At 31.7% G+C, this 14,875-nt stretch overlaps 1 protein-coding gene across 1 annotated transcript; it reads left to right on the top strand.

The window, feature by feature from the left end:
* The first annotated feature begins 4,207 nt into the window (after nt 1–4,207).
* Nucleotides 4,208–9,568, top strand: LOC114422855 (homocysteine S-methyltransferase 1). The gene is made up of 7 exons (XM_028389401.1): nt 4,208–4,514; nt 4,820–4,876; nt 5,506–5,711; nt 5,827–5,956; nt 7,623–7,826; nt 9,144–9,215; nt 9,321–9,568. The coding sequence occupies exons 1-7, from the start codon at nt 4,356–4,358 to the stop codon at nt 9,462–9,464; spliced, it is 972 nt and encodes a 323-aa protein (XP_028245202.1). The 5' UTR covers nt 4,208–4,355; the 3' UTR covers nt 9,465–9,568.
* The last annotated feature ends 5,307 nt before the right edge of the window (nt 9,569–14,875 follow it).

The raw sequence follows: 14,875 nt of genomic DNA, 5'->3' as shown, positions 1-14,875 counted from the left end.
AATTTGATCCTATTTTAGTATATTTCTTCCATCATTTTTAAATATTTTCAAAAAAGGTTTAATTATTGTTTTGACTCTTTAATTCATTTTTTATACAATTTAGTTCTATTATTATGATAACGTTTAATTAGATCCTTAATTTCAAAAAATGAAATTAGATAATTTTTTATAAGATTCAATTAAGTCCTTTATTTTTTTAAATGGGTTCAATTTGATCCCATCTAAAATTAAATTTGGTTCTACTTTATAAATTTTTTGAAGCAAATGGAAGAATAATGAAACCAAATTAAACTTATTTTAAAAAATAAAGGATATGGTTGAATCATTTAAAAGTAAAAGGACTTAATTGAACTGTTTTAAAAAACTAGAGAACCTAATTGACCCTTTTAATAATAACAAAATTAAGTTGGTCCTAAAAAATAAATTAGAGAATTAAAGTAGTAATTAAACCAAAATTGATTTTAAATAGGATTAAATTGAACCCATTTTAAGAAAATAAAAGATCTAATAAAAATTTAAAAATAAAGGAACCAAATTGAACTTAATATATAAATTAAGTTATCAAATTAAACTTTTTAAAAATAAAAGAATCAAATTAAATTTAAAAATAAATTAATAATTAGACCTAATTTTTTACCTCCTCTAAAAAAATTCTAAATCCACCACGCAACCGCCTATTACGCACACCGCGGCACAACCATGCCGGAGGTACCCACGCTAGCCGTAGTAAAAAATGAAAACTTTAAACCTAGATTGAGTTAAGAAGAAAAAGACAAACAACTTCCACCAACAAGTCTTCCAAATCTGCCAATGAAACCAACCAAGAAGTGTCAAAATCGTGGGCACACAAAATCAACAGCAAGAAAGAAAAATGTGAATGCCCGCTGGCACTGGTATTGACTCACGAAACAAACAGCAAAAAGCAAAGATAGTATATTAATAATATAATAGCTTATAGCATATCTCCGAAGACAATCTAAACATTTAGAATAATAAATAATGGGAAAGGAATGACTTTGTTGTCGAAGATAATAAACAAAAAAAAAATACAGGTTATCAGATAATGAATTAGAATATCTAATTTAGAGAGTGCAATTTTCAATTTTTTACTCTTTAAATTAGATATTTTAATAATTTTTTGGAATGTGCATTTTATATATTATTTTTGTAATTAGCTAAAAAAATATTTATCTCAATCATCTCAAAAAATTATCTTTTCTAATTATTTTTTTACTTGATTTTTAAAGTATTAATCCTTTTCAATTTAAAAATATCTACTCATACGCGATAAATTAGAATGGTTGAATGTAAAGTTAAGTTTTTACTCTTTCCACTCTCCCAATTAAATATTTTTAACATTCTTTTTTTACATTTCACCCAATATTCCTGTAACTAAAAAAATATTTCTCTTAATCATTTTAAACTATTTTTCTTTTATATATATATATATATATGAGAGGAAACTATTTTATATTTTATATGAAAGTGAAATGATTAAATTTAGATCGTATAATCAAACATGAATGATTAAGATTTAATGTTATATAACTACTTAAAAAGTAACGTGACTTTTTGACATTAAATTTGGACCGTCCATGTATGATTATATGATCCAAATTTAATCTCTCATTCTCATATAAAAGCAACTTTGGTGCCAAATCTTGTGTAGATTTAATCTTGTGTGGATCTTGCAACAAAGGGGTACCAGAGATCTCCAGGATAGAGAATGTGTTCTTGTACAAGAGCCTTGAAGATCTCGGAACATACCTGGAAAAAATAATTAAAAAAACTTCAAAACAGAAACCCACAGGAAGAAGTTTGTTGAAGAAAAAAAAACAAGAAAAGAGGCAAAGAACAAAAAACTGGACTTACCTTGGAGGCTGCGGATGGTTGCAGAGGAGGCCACAGAGGGCCGCGAAGGGGGAAGGAGTTATGGTTGAAAAATTGGACGAAGGAAGAAGCATGAACGGTCGGAAAAAGAAATGCACAATAATAGTCAGAAAATTTGTACACTATAAATTGGTTCAAACAGTAAAAATTTGTACACCCAATTTTCATTCTCATTTTTCATTTGTCAATCTCTATTTTCCAAATTCAGCCTCAATTAATTTTTTTTTCCAAATGGATCCAAATCAATTTGATTGGCAAAGTTATATAATTTTTTACAAAATTACAACATGCCTCATTCGACCCAAAATTCACAAAATTATAATCTTTTTTTCTCCCTCTTTTTTACCACCACCACCACCTAATTATTTTATGTCAAACAGTCAAACCCTCTACTGTTAATTCTCAAAGTTTGCAAATATATCCTTCAATCCCAACAAAACAGTCTTATGATGGTTTCAAATGACGGAACCCTAGTATAGTTTACAATTAATGAAACTCCATATTATATGGGGTACTATCTTGCAAATGATATTAATCCTGATTAGGCCACATATATTTGTGAAGGTCATACTAATGCCACAAGGTCCCGAAAGAAAATTATTTGCAAAAATGTCAAGAAGTAGCGAGAAAGGATGTGGAAAGAGTATTTGGTGTGCTCAAATCTCGATTCATAATTATATGTGGTCCATCACGTGCCTGGAACATGAATACAATGAAGGATATAGTGTTGACATGCACTATATTGCATAACATGATTGTAGAAGACAAACGAGATACGATTAATGGTAATGTCAATGTTGATTATGATCACGTAGATAATGATATTTCAAATGTTGAAGTATCTCGTGGTGCCCCTCCTGACTTTACTACATACTTGCAAACAAGACGCGTTATGTATACAAGAAAAATTCATCAACAATTTCAAACAGACTTGGTGGAGCATATTTGGAAACAATAATGAAATTTGATTTTTTTTTGGCATTAATGTGTTGCATTTTATTAATTATTAAATTTATGTATTTTTTATTTGTTTAACATTTCGTCATAAATAAAAATTAAATTTATGCTTATTTTCCTATTTCTTAATATTTATATTTTTTTTCTTCCGTGTTACATTAAATTTAATCAGTTAATTAATTATATTTAATTTAATAAATATTTAAAAATGAGATCCATGTGGGACCTACAAAAATTTATCTAAGATCCCAAAATGAAATCTACCACTAAAGGAAAAAAATGAGAGAGGCCTTCAATCCTATGTAACCCTATGAAGTCTATCAAATATATATATATATATATATATATATATATATATATATATATATATATATATATATATATATATTAAGAATAACTTTCTCAGAGTTACTTTTGATATAACTTGATCTTACCTCTTTCTCTCTCTGTCTCTCTATTATAATAATTATCTTAGATGAGAGCATTTTTTTGTTAGTGAGACAATCCAACTCAAAACCTTTCTCTCCATCTCTTCTCATTTTACCACTAAGTCAACCTTATATTTTCTTTTAAAAAAAATATTATAAAATTTTCTTAACCTCCTATATCTCTTTTTGTATATCATTTCAATATCGTTAGATCCAACTTAAATTTCAATATGTTTTTTAAAATAACATTATATCACAATATAAATTATTTATCATAAATCTAAAATATAATTTATCTATTTAAATGTATTTATTTATTATCATTTTAATTATATAAAACTAATACTTATTATTTATTATAAATTCAAAATATAATTTATATATTTAAAATATTTATTTATCTTAAGATTCAATTATAATATACTTTAGAAATTTAAAACAATATATTGACATAATTTAAAATTATATATTTATGTATTATGATTATATAAAATGAATATATTAAAATCTATAGCAATATACTATATGATAAGCTTTTTTCCTGTCCACGTTTTTTTCTTCTAATTTGATCCCTTTCAACGAATATAATTGTGTGCTCTAGGCCCTTAATGAATATAAGTTATTGCTTTCGACACAGAAATTACTTCGTACGAACGCCTTGTAAAAAAAAAAAACCTCCAGCTAAATTATCCACTAAACTCACACTCCATTTTTATAAATTTCCATGTCAAATTAACTATTTTAAATTTGTAACAAATAAAATCTGTTAAAAAATATAATTTAGCATTTTCCTAAAAGAAATAAAATATGGCATTGGTCAGATACATGGTGTTCTCCTAGTGTTTTATTTAATAAAAAAATAAAAATGCCACATCAGCCTTACTCCCATTAGATAAAAAATGAACCTGAATGGCATTTAGTCCATGTTCACACCAACTAACTACACATCCGAATCCATGAACACCAATCTCATAAGGCCTTGTCTCTCGCTCTCGCTCTCGCGTCGCTGCTCTATTCCGTTCTTCACGTGACATCACGGCCTCAAGAAACGTCGTCGTATTAGAGAAAGGCGCGTAACGCATGAAGAGACAAATGTTGCATGATCTGATTGAGAATGCAGGAGGCTGCGCTGTCACCGATGGAGGATTCGCCACGCAGCTCGAAAAGCATGGAGCCTCCATCAACGATCCTCTTTGGAGCGCCATCTATTTGATCAAAGACCCACATCTTATCAAACAGGTTTATTTATTTTCTTTTTGGTTGCTCATTTTCTGTTTTCCCCTGTCTTTGTTTCTCATTCATCATAATCCCGTTTTTTTTTCCTACCAAAACATGGTACTTTATATCCACCGGCTTTACTGACTTACCCCCGTCCGGAACTAACTGACCACCTTTAATGAGATTCTTCCCTTCCAATCAGGTTTTTTTCATCACAAGGCTGGAACCGAGATAGTCCAATACCACTTGGAATAATCCCGTGTCTTGTTTTGCATGTATGGGTGATGATGAATATTTATTGGATTTGATTTGTTTGTTTGTTTTAGGTTCACTTGGAATACTTGGAGGCTGGTGCTGATATATTGGTTACTTCATCATACCAGGTAAAATTTGTTCTTTGAAGAATTTTTTGGTTAATTTTTCCCCTTTGGTTGGATTAGTGTTTTAAACTTTAGAGAAATCTGTTTCTTTTTTCCGTTTTTTTCTTTTATGTTGGCATGCAAGAAACTGCCCTTGAGAGTTGATGGTGAGGTAATGCAAATTAAAGGTTTATTTCCAAATTCTTTGTGCTCTGTGATCTATAGTTTCTGTTAGAAGTTGCTATTAAAGTTTGATGAACAATCATCTGAGTACATGATTGGATTGCTTATTCTTGCTTGCTATGTAAGCTAGTGCTAGGAATCTACTATTTTTATACACAATATGAATAACTGCGATGGACCTGATAAAAATATGTAAATCAAAACGTCTGTGAGTGTAGGGAAATTTGTGTTTAAAGAAATGGTCCTCTGAGTTTTATAAATGAATATGAATGAACTTTAGAGATTTTGGAATGAACAGGAGTGTTTACCTTCTATGCTGTGATGCCAAAGATGACATTTTATTTTAGTTCTCTATACCAAGGGTGAAATCTTAATGTTGGAGTAGAAAAGTTCAGGACCTTTGGCATATACACATTATTCTCATGAAATGCTTGCAAATTGTTTTCTTATAGAAAATTCTATAATTATAGGCTACACTTCCTGGATTTTCATCGAAGGGTCTATCCATTGAGGAAGGGGAATCACTACTAGAGAAGAGTGTCAAATTGGCAGTTGAAGCCCGTGATGGTTTCTGGAATTCAGCTATAATAAATCCTGGGAATAAATACAGAAGAGCTTTGGTTGCAGCCTCCATTGGAAGCTACGGATCTTACCTTGCTGATGGCTCAGAATACAGGTGGTTCTACACTTCTCAAATTTGACAGTTTGGTTCCTGTTCATCCTGCGGAAGAATTGCTTTGTTTATTTTCTGTATGTTTACGGAATTTATTCATATTAATATCTTCTTGTAGTGGCTGCTATGGACCTGATGTAAATTTAAAGAAGTTGAAGGATTTTCATCGCCGCAGATTGCAAGTTCTTGTTGAAGCTGGTCCAGATTTACTTGCCTTTGAGACCATTCCAAACAAACTTGAAGCTCAGGTTTTTTTCTTTTTTTTTTCCTTTGCCAATAAACATGTTTCATAGACAAGTATACCTTGCTGTAATTTCTTAAACTAAAACTACTGCAAACCTATTCGGCATATATCTTTATTGGACCATATTATAAATCTTAGGAACAACTCAAACCTAGAATTTTTCTATTCTGTTACTTATCCATTGCTGTAACATTTCTCTTATGATATTTGTTTTTCAAAATCAATAGTATTTGATAAACTCTGACAGTCCTGCTGTTTTAGTTCTTTAAATCCAATATACAATTAATACATAAACACTTGAGTTTTATTTATTTTTGTAAAATTTGTTCATTTTTGCATAGTGTAATCTCTTTGCCTTTGGCACTTGACGTTGACGCATGAAACATTTGAAACCATAATTTGTAAATTCCTTGATAATAGAGAGAATCTAAACCAAATCGGAATAATATTGCGAACCTTCATTTGTTTTTTTATCCTTATATAGATTCTCAAACACTGAAGTATCTCTCTGTCCTTGTTTCAACCTCTTTTATAGCTTGGTGTACCAGTTTTTTTCTATCTATATGGTGATAATGATATAGATTTTGGAATATGTTCATAATGTAAATTCCGTTCAAGCTTTTGTATTAACTTTAATAATAGTTCACAGGTAACATAGGATGCAATTTATTCATATTTGAGAAATACCCAATTTGTATAAAACCTGCAAGAATGTTATTATATGTGTAACAACTAACAACCTGAAACTAGGAATGACCAAGAGAAAGAAAAAAAAATTAAGTGTGCAGTTGATTTAGGACCTATGATAAAATAAACAAACAGGCTGTGATCTGCCAAAGCAGGCTAATAATTATTAATACTAATAATCTATCTAATAAAACTAAAAACCCAAACCATGACTAATTCTGTTCTAATTATTTGTTATTTCTCACCAAGTCATAACTTTATCATTTTCAGAACTTTGATTTCACGTGACAATAATATATTTCCTATCAATAATATTGCATCAATCATTAACGTCAACTTTGCTAATGCGTTAAGAATTCCTTGATTTGTATTAGTCTGGATATCTCACTCTACAATCTATGTTGGACCCAAATTCAAATTTATTGTAGTTCTGAAGTTGTTTCCATAGTACAGAATGAAGAAGCATATTTAAGGATTATTATCTTATATAATAAGAACTATTTTGTTATTCTTAGAAAATATATCCAGCCTATCAATATCATCAATAATTTCTTCCCAAATTCATTTAGTCTCACAATTATTGTCCACGGGTATTATCAATAATGTTGAGCTGAAACAATTTTATGTATATACAGAAAGGAAAGTTGTGTCTTGACTTTGTGATGACCTGATACTCATAGTCATTCATCTTGCTTGAAACAGAAGTCATAATGTTTTTGACTTTTTGTAGCTACCTGGGTAAGCTATTTCCATAAGTAAGATTTTTGTAATATTTTTTTTTTGAGCTGTTCATTATCTATTTTACATGTACTGCAGGACAAATGTTTTAAGTTATAAATCATTTATGTGATTGCTAATGCACTGTTTCTAATTCTTTTACTATCAAGCTAAGTGTTTTACTTTTTACTTTCTACCTTTTCAATTCTAACTTCTTCAACATAGAAAACATATCTGATATTCATTGTCAAATTATCCTATTATAGGCTTGTGTCGAATTGCTTGAAGAAGAAAGTGTCAAAATCCCATCTTGGATCTGTTTTACCACTGTAGATGGTGAGAATGCTCCCTCAGGAGAGAGTTTCAAGGACTGCCTTGAAGCATTAAATAAGAGTAACAAAGTAGATGCTGTTGGTATAAACTGTGCACCTCCCCATCTTATGGAAAATCTCATTTGCAAATTTAAGCAGGTAACTGTTAAATCTCATGAGAAAAAAAAATTGTTGTTGGACAAGTAGTCTCAATAACTTAAAAGGAGGTGAATTAAGTCTTATAAAATTTTCCACTAACAAACTTTTAACTCCCTTTTAAATGATAGATTCACAATGCAGAAGAAGAAGCAACAATTAATTTAATAATGTTCTTTAAACATGCAAGACAAAATTGATTGCAATAAAATAAATAAGATAAGGAAAGAGATAAATGCAAACTCAATTTATATTGATTCGGTCACATCCTATGCTTACGTCCAGTTCTCAAGCAACTCACTTGAAATTTTTCACTATCTTTGTAAATCATTTATAGACTTTGAACACACCTAGAGATCACTCACCCTTGTGTTCAAAATTCTCCAAGAGACAACTAGTCTTTTGACTACAATTCACACAATCCAAGAGACAACCAGTCTCTTGATTACAACTGAATTTTTGAGATGAACAGAAAAATTTTTCTCCTTTAGAGTAGATGATACAAATTGAAGATCCTAGATGAATTCCTCTCTTTTAGAGATGATAATACAAATTAAAGTTCTTAGATTAGTTCTCAATAGTTTTGTAAGTGTTTGCCCAATAGTTGTTGAGAGAGCATTTGACAATTAAGTTCTCTTAGAACATCTTTCTCTTGCTTTTCGAAGTCAGACACATATATATATAGGCCCATTGTGTTTTTTCAAAATGATTTGAAGAGATGTGTCTTTTCAAAAAGTTTTTTCTGAAATTTTCAAATTTCAAATTTCATTTTTCAATATTCAATTTTCAATATTCAATTTTCAATTTTCAATTTCTAATTTTCAATTTTCAATTTCCAATTTCCAATTTCCAATTTCAAACTTTTTGAAAAAACTTTTTAAAATAATTTTACTTCTGGGGTAATCGATTACTAGTGGAAAAAAGCCCTTTTTAGAAACTTTTAAAAATATTCTAAAACCTTTTTATAATCAATTTAAAAACTATGCTATGAGACCAAACCTTTGCAATCACTAAGAGACTCTTTTAATAAAGATAAACTAAGACTTAGTTTTCTTCTTGATCTTTGTTTTCTTGGTCTTGATTTAATCTTGAAGTAATCTCTATTTCCTTAACCTTGAATGTTTCTTGAAGCAATCTTGTTTGACTATTCTTTGACATCATCAAAAACCTGTATTCATACATTCACATTCTTTCCCTTTTTTGATGATAACAATCATTATCAAGTAAATTCTTTTTGGTATCATCAAAACCTACATGATTCACATTTGTGTTCATTATCAAAGAATGAAAAGTTTATGATATTATCTTTATACCTTGCAGTTAACAAAGAAGGCCATCATTGTTTATCCCAATAGTGGGGAGGTATGGGATGGTAAAGCCAAGAAATGGCTTGTAAGTTTGGGTTCTCTCGCTCTCTCTCACACTCTCACATTTATATCCATTATTTGTTATGTTTCATCTGATAATCAAGTTTTTTCTATTTGTTTTAAATGGCAGCCATCTAAGTGTTTTCACGATGATGAATTTGGATTTAATGCAACAAGGTGGCGTGATTTGGGAGCTAAAATAATAGGAGGTTGTTGCCGGACTACACCCTCCACCATTCAAATTATTTCAAATGCTTTAAGAGAAAAATCTTGATTGTGCTAGTAGATGCAACTTTTTTTGACAAATTGCAATATCTTGTCTAGTTATTTTCTATAATCTATAGTCTAAATTTAAATTGTTTGAAGCTTGTTCATTCAGTTGGAACTTGACATTAGCTTGATTTCATAGATAAATTAACGTAGGTCAACATCAAGATAACCTCTTCACCCTTCCTAGGTTATCTTTTATTAATTAATTAAATCATATTTAATTCATCTTTAACTTGATTTAATTAACAATGGAAATCATATTTAGTGTGACCCTATAGGTTTCACTAGATTAACAATGGAAATCACAAAAATCACACTACAAGAGCAAGGGTCGAATAGTGTGTTAGATAAATTATAAAACTTTTTTCACAAGGTGTAGTTTTTATGCAAGTTCAAAAGGTTTTACACTTATCGTCCATTGACAGATACAAGTTTTACTTAAATTGATGGAATGATCGTTCACTGCTTAATAAAACAAAGAATGAAAACCTTGTGTGCATGATGTGTCAAATAACTGCTTAAAGAATACTAAAGGAAAGCTGAAGAGATAAGTAGAAACACTTGGTTTACTCAATCAAAGTTACATTTAGTTCTCCATCACGCAACTATAAAGGGTTTGACTAATCAAATAATGATTACAAACAAGTATTGTTTTCTGCCATTCCTGGCTATATTTAGTATTCTCTAGGCTACTATTGACACACCCTTAGACACCTCCTGAACTAAGAAACTCAAGAATTATTTATCACTAAGTCACTTCTGATATTCACAAATAGAAATTTGATTGAATACAATGATTTAGCTACACAAGTTTTAGGCTCAAGAGTATTGTTCACTAAATTAACACAAACGTTTTTTTTCACAATGTCTATTAGTATTGATCGTCGTTGAATCCAATGCATGAATCCTTTTTTTTTATAGCCTTCACTAAAGTATCCATTGAGGATTGAAGCGTTGGTCCTTTGATGTGACTGTTGTTTCCTAACGGATATAGAAAGAGAGGCAAATATGAATTTTGAAAAAGAAACTTTCGTGACTTCCCTTTTTTAGCTAACATTGACTTTTAGTAAGGACTGGAGATCGCTTTTATGAATGTATAAAATGAGTAAATGTAATTGATTAAGTCCAACTAGACGCGAATAAAGAAAATTAAGCGTAACAACACTAGTTTTCACAAAGAGTGGATGTGAGTTTCTTAACAACATATTGGACACTAAATATAACTTAGTTAACAAAAATAGTTTGCCCAATTTGCACTTATGAGTGGATGCTTACTTATAAGAGCTTGAAAGATATGAGGTGTGGACTAAAAGCTTGCTATGTAGTAGGTTTTGTTTACTTTAACAAAAAATCATTAGTTATCAACAATTTATACCTTTGTAATCATCAAAATCCAAGGTAGGGATGGGTCAGCCAGACCTAAAAATCTCCTTACTTTATCATGAATGACCTGTTGGATGATGTTGGTGTCTTTAACTTGCTTTTTTTCCAGCCTAGTTTGCAGCGATCTTAGCCATGATATACTTATCCCATTGAGCCCTTTCAAGCTTTAGTTCTTCAAAGATATGGATGATACGCGCAGAGAACTCATCTTCATCCATCTAGTTCAAATCGAAGATGATGTGGTTGAAGATAATGGGAAGCTTGAGCAGATGCTTGATGAATCCATCTTTTGGATTCTTCATAAAGCAAGCAGAGACATCATCAAAGTGGTATACCTTCATTGGATGCAACAACTATATTGAGTCCTTGTGATCATCCTCAATGGGCCAATCTACATAGTTGGAAGTGGACACATTCATTATATCAAACCATACAGTCTAATTCCATGAAGTGTAAGCATCATGATTGTCCAACTCCTTCACCAACTTGTTGTTGCTGAATAAGGTCCTCCAGTACCTTGAATAGTTAGTGATCTACACCTTTTGTCTTTTGTTGGGCATCTCTTCACTGAAGTATAGTTTGGATCCTTTCTTTCTACCTTCATCACAAATAGGCAAGCGTGGATAGGTTCTATTAGGCATCAGCTTTATATCTGTCGATCTTCTAATGTGCAAGCTTGGTGGATATGCCTCTGATTGGTTAGAAATGTACATCTATTTAAGAAGATCTGCTATCAGTTCCCATTGAACCTATGAATGCTTGAGATCAATAGGATTGCTAGGCAAAAACTTCATGATGGGGGTCCAAATGCTATTTTTAGACCAAAGAAACTAAGGAGTTAGGTTCTCCTATGAAGGGTCCTTCCTAACTGGAAGATGAGATTCCTTAGGAGCTTTGGAGAATGGATCACTCCTAGTTGGCTTCTCTTATGATGGATCCCTCATAACTAGAAGATGAGATTCCTTAGGCGCCTTGGAGAACGAATCATCACTCTTAGTTAGCTTCTTCTTTAACTCTTGTTTGTCCTTAGAGGATGGACCAGTGGTCTGTTGAGTACCACTTACCATCCAATGAGGCCTCATATGAACCAGGTTGGGATACATTGGTTGTCTCCATGATGGAGTTTCCAATGATACAATTGCATCTAATGGAAGTGCCTTGTAAGCAACAAAAGGTTTATAAACATAGTTGTACCTCGTCCATGGTAAAGGCGATAGAGTGATGAACTGGCGCTGGATGAGATCTCGTGTATATTTGTGGATGATCTCTTTCCTCTTATAGTAATCTTGCTCGTTTCTTGAGAAAAATGGATTTGAGAACTTTGTTTTTGCCTATTTAACCCTGGTGAGAGCACCCAGGGTCTCCACGAGGATAGCCTTATTGGTTGCTTAAGCTTAGCAAGGTTGATGGGCGATGGGGGATGATATGCACATTATGGAGATGGTGGATGAATAGGTGAACAATGTGATATATCATCATGTATAGAGTTGCTTGAACTGCGTGATGGGGAAGATGGAGGTATAGTCTTACCAACAAAGGCTTTGCTGGTTCATGTTGCTCTTGTCTTCTACTTCTTAGGAATCTCATCTGGGATGGTGAGTTTCTTCTGCTTCCCATCTTTCACAACCTTTTGCTTCTTTTGGACAAAAGGGACAGGTTATGTTTCATTCTTGCGCTTCCTAAAGACAAAAGAAGTATTGTCATTAGTCTCACTCAAATCTCTTAGCTTCTGGTTTATAGACTTCTGTTCAACTAGCTTCCTTGGACTTTTCTTAGAAGAAGCAGTCTTCGGTTGCACATCAGTAGGTACTGGACGCGGAAGAGTGGACACAACAAGTTCCGTTAGATCAAATCTTAAAGCCCTTAGTTTTTAGTTTTGGTTTGATAATTTTGCAGCCTACCATGTTTAATAGATGGGGCATTGGTATTGAATGTTTTAGACTAGACATGCGTGTGATATAGTATAAGTCTGTTTCATGCTTAGTGATTGATCAAATGTGAAGTGAATGAAGTATTCTTATTCTAGAACTTACTTTTACTTGAAATTTGGCTAGAAGAACCGAATTAATCAATTTCCTAACCTGGTAATCGAATGCCCAAGTTAGTTTTAGAAGGAAGAAGGATCTGTAGCTTAAGATAATCGATTGCCTCACTTGATAATCAATTACCAACACTTGGAAACAAAGAGAAGCTCTCCGTGTGATTCTATAATCGATCACAACATATGATAATTAATTACCCAGACAACACAAAAGAAACAAAAATACTGAGATTGAAAAATGAATTAATCGATTACCCTATTGATAATCACTTAACTAATTTCTAGAAATATAGATCAAAGGGGATTTTGACAAATTAATCGATTACCTGGTTTTATAATCCATTATATTTGTTTAAATTGTCAAAATTTATAAATACCTTTGTGTGTTTTCTTTATTCAAGACTCTTGATATGTTCAGTCTTGGAGAAAAATATTTCAAAAGATTCTTCTAAAAGAATTGCACTACATTTGGTCTGAAGATTGAAGTTGATCAAAGAATTATTCATTCTACCATCATGTGAAGAAAAATTGAAGATTGAAGATGTACACATTTTAGGTGTATTTAATCTTTTATCTTCTGTTCTTTTAGATTGTGTTTCTTGGTTAGAGTTACTAGGAGTTTTATAGAATATGTAGAGTTTCAATTTTGAATATTTTCTTGTAGGGTTCAAGAGAAAGATTAGATTTCTATTAGAGAATTGTGTGTGCATAGTGTTTGTACTTGTTTTCTCATATAGTGGAAGTTCTAAGACGACTTAGAGCAACTGAATGTGGGTCTAAATTGGATTGAACAAATATAACTCTTGTGTGATTTTCTTATTCTCTAAACTTTGAGTCTTGAATTCATCTTGGTATTGGAATTGATTTCAAGGACCATCATAATAGATTGTGTTTTTTCACATGTTATAATCATTGAAGAAACGGTTTATAATGATCTTATGTAGAAACTTTGATTAATTTACATGGGTGTTTTTTAATTTGTGTTAAGAACAAACTAGTAAAGATTTTGAAAAAATCTATTCAACCCCCTTTCTAGATTCCAGCTTGATCCAACATGTTCTTCATGCCTATTCTTTGTCCTTTGCTCTTTAGTAATGAACTCTTCTTCTTGTTCTATTTTTTGAGCCTTCTTCCTTGTTTTACTCTTGACAACTTTTTCTTGCATCATCTTGTTGACACAATTTGCAATGCGAAAAGTATGCAAGGTCTTCTCTGCCTTTTCCTCCTTGTTGCTTCCTCGTCCACTTGAGGAACTTCCCTTTGAGCTAGTTGAATCTCTAGTTTCATTGCTTTAAAGTTCACCTTGTTAAATTGTTGTTGCTTAGCAATGATTGATCCTTTAACAATGATTTGATGTTTTGACTCCTCGTCTATCTTGTTGAAAACATGGTAAACACCATGTTCCCAAAGTAGCTTGTTGACCAGAGCTTCTTAGTATATGTCATCCATTCCACCTAGCGTCCTAAGGTTCCTTAGGATGTTGATGAAGAGTGTGTGGAAGGTCGAAGGGCAACTATTCCATCAGATGGAATAAAATGAACCTGTGAAGATAAAAAGAGTTGTCTTTGAACCAACCTTGTGCAAAAAACTTTTGTTGATGATTTTGGCCTAAATTTTAGCTCTTTTACATATGGAGTGATACATTATCTTCTTTGAATTAGCATAATTTTCATAGGTGGCCTCCCAAGGTAAGTGCTCCCTTCCCTGACACGATCAATGACTTGGGCTATAGACTCCATGTTCATCGTCACCTTTTTCCCAAGGACCTTAGACACAATGGTCTTTTGATCCATGAACTGTGCATTCCTCCAAAACATGCAAATGAGTTATGGATAAATGGTTTGAGGATCCTAGAAGTACATATGCATGCCACAATAAAGTAGAGTTTTAGACAAGTTTAGCCCCATGCCTTCCAATTGATTTCGAAGTAGTGTTCGACATGAATGTTTGGTTCTCCTTCAATGCGAACAAACATCACTTCAATCACCATA

This window comes from Glycine soja, chromosome 8 (genome assembly GCF_004193775.1).
Source record: "Glycine soja cultivar W05 chromosome 8, ASM419377v2, whole genome shotgun sequence".
In the NCBI taxonomy this organism is placed as follows: domain Eukaryota; kingdom Viridiplantae; phylum Streptophyta; class Magnoliopsida; order Fabales; family Fabaceae; genus Glycine; species Glycine soja.
Note: the sequence above shows the minus strand (reverse complement) of the source record. Positions and strands in the feature narration are given on the sequence as shown.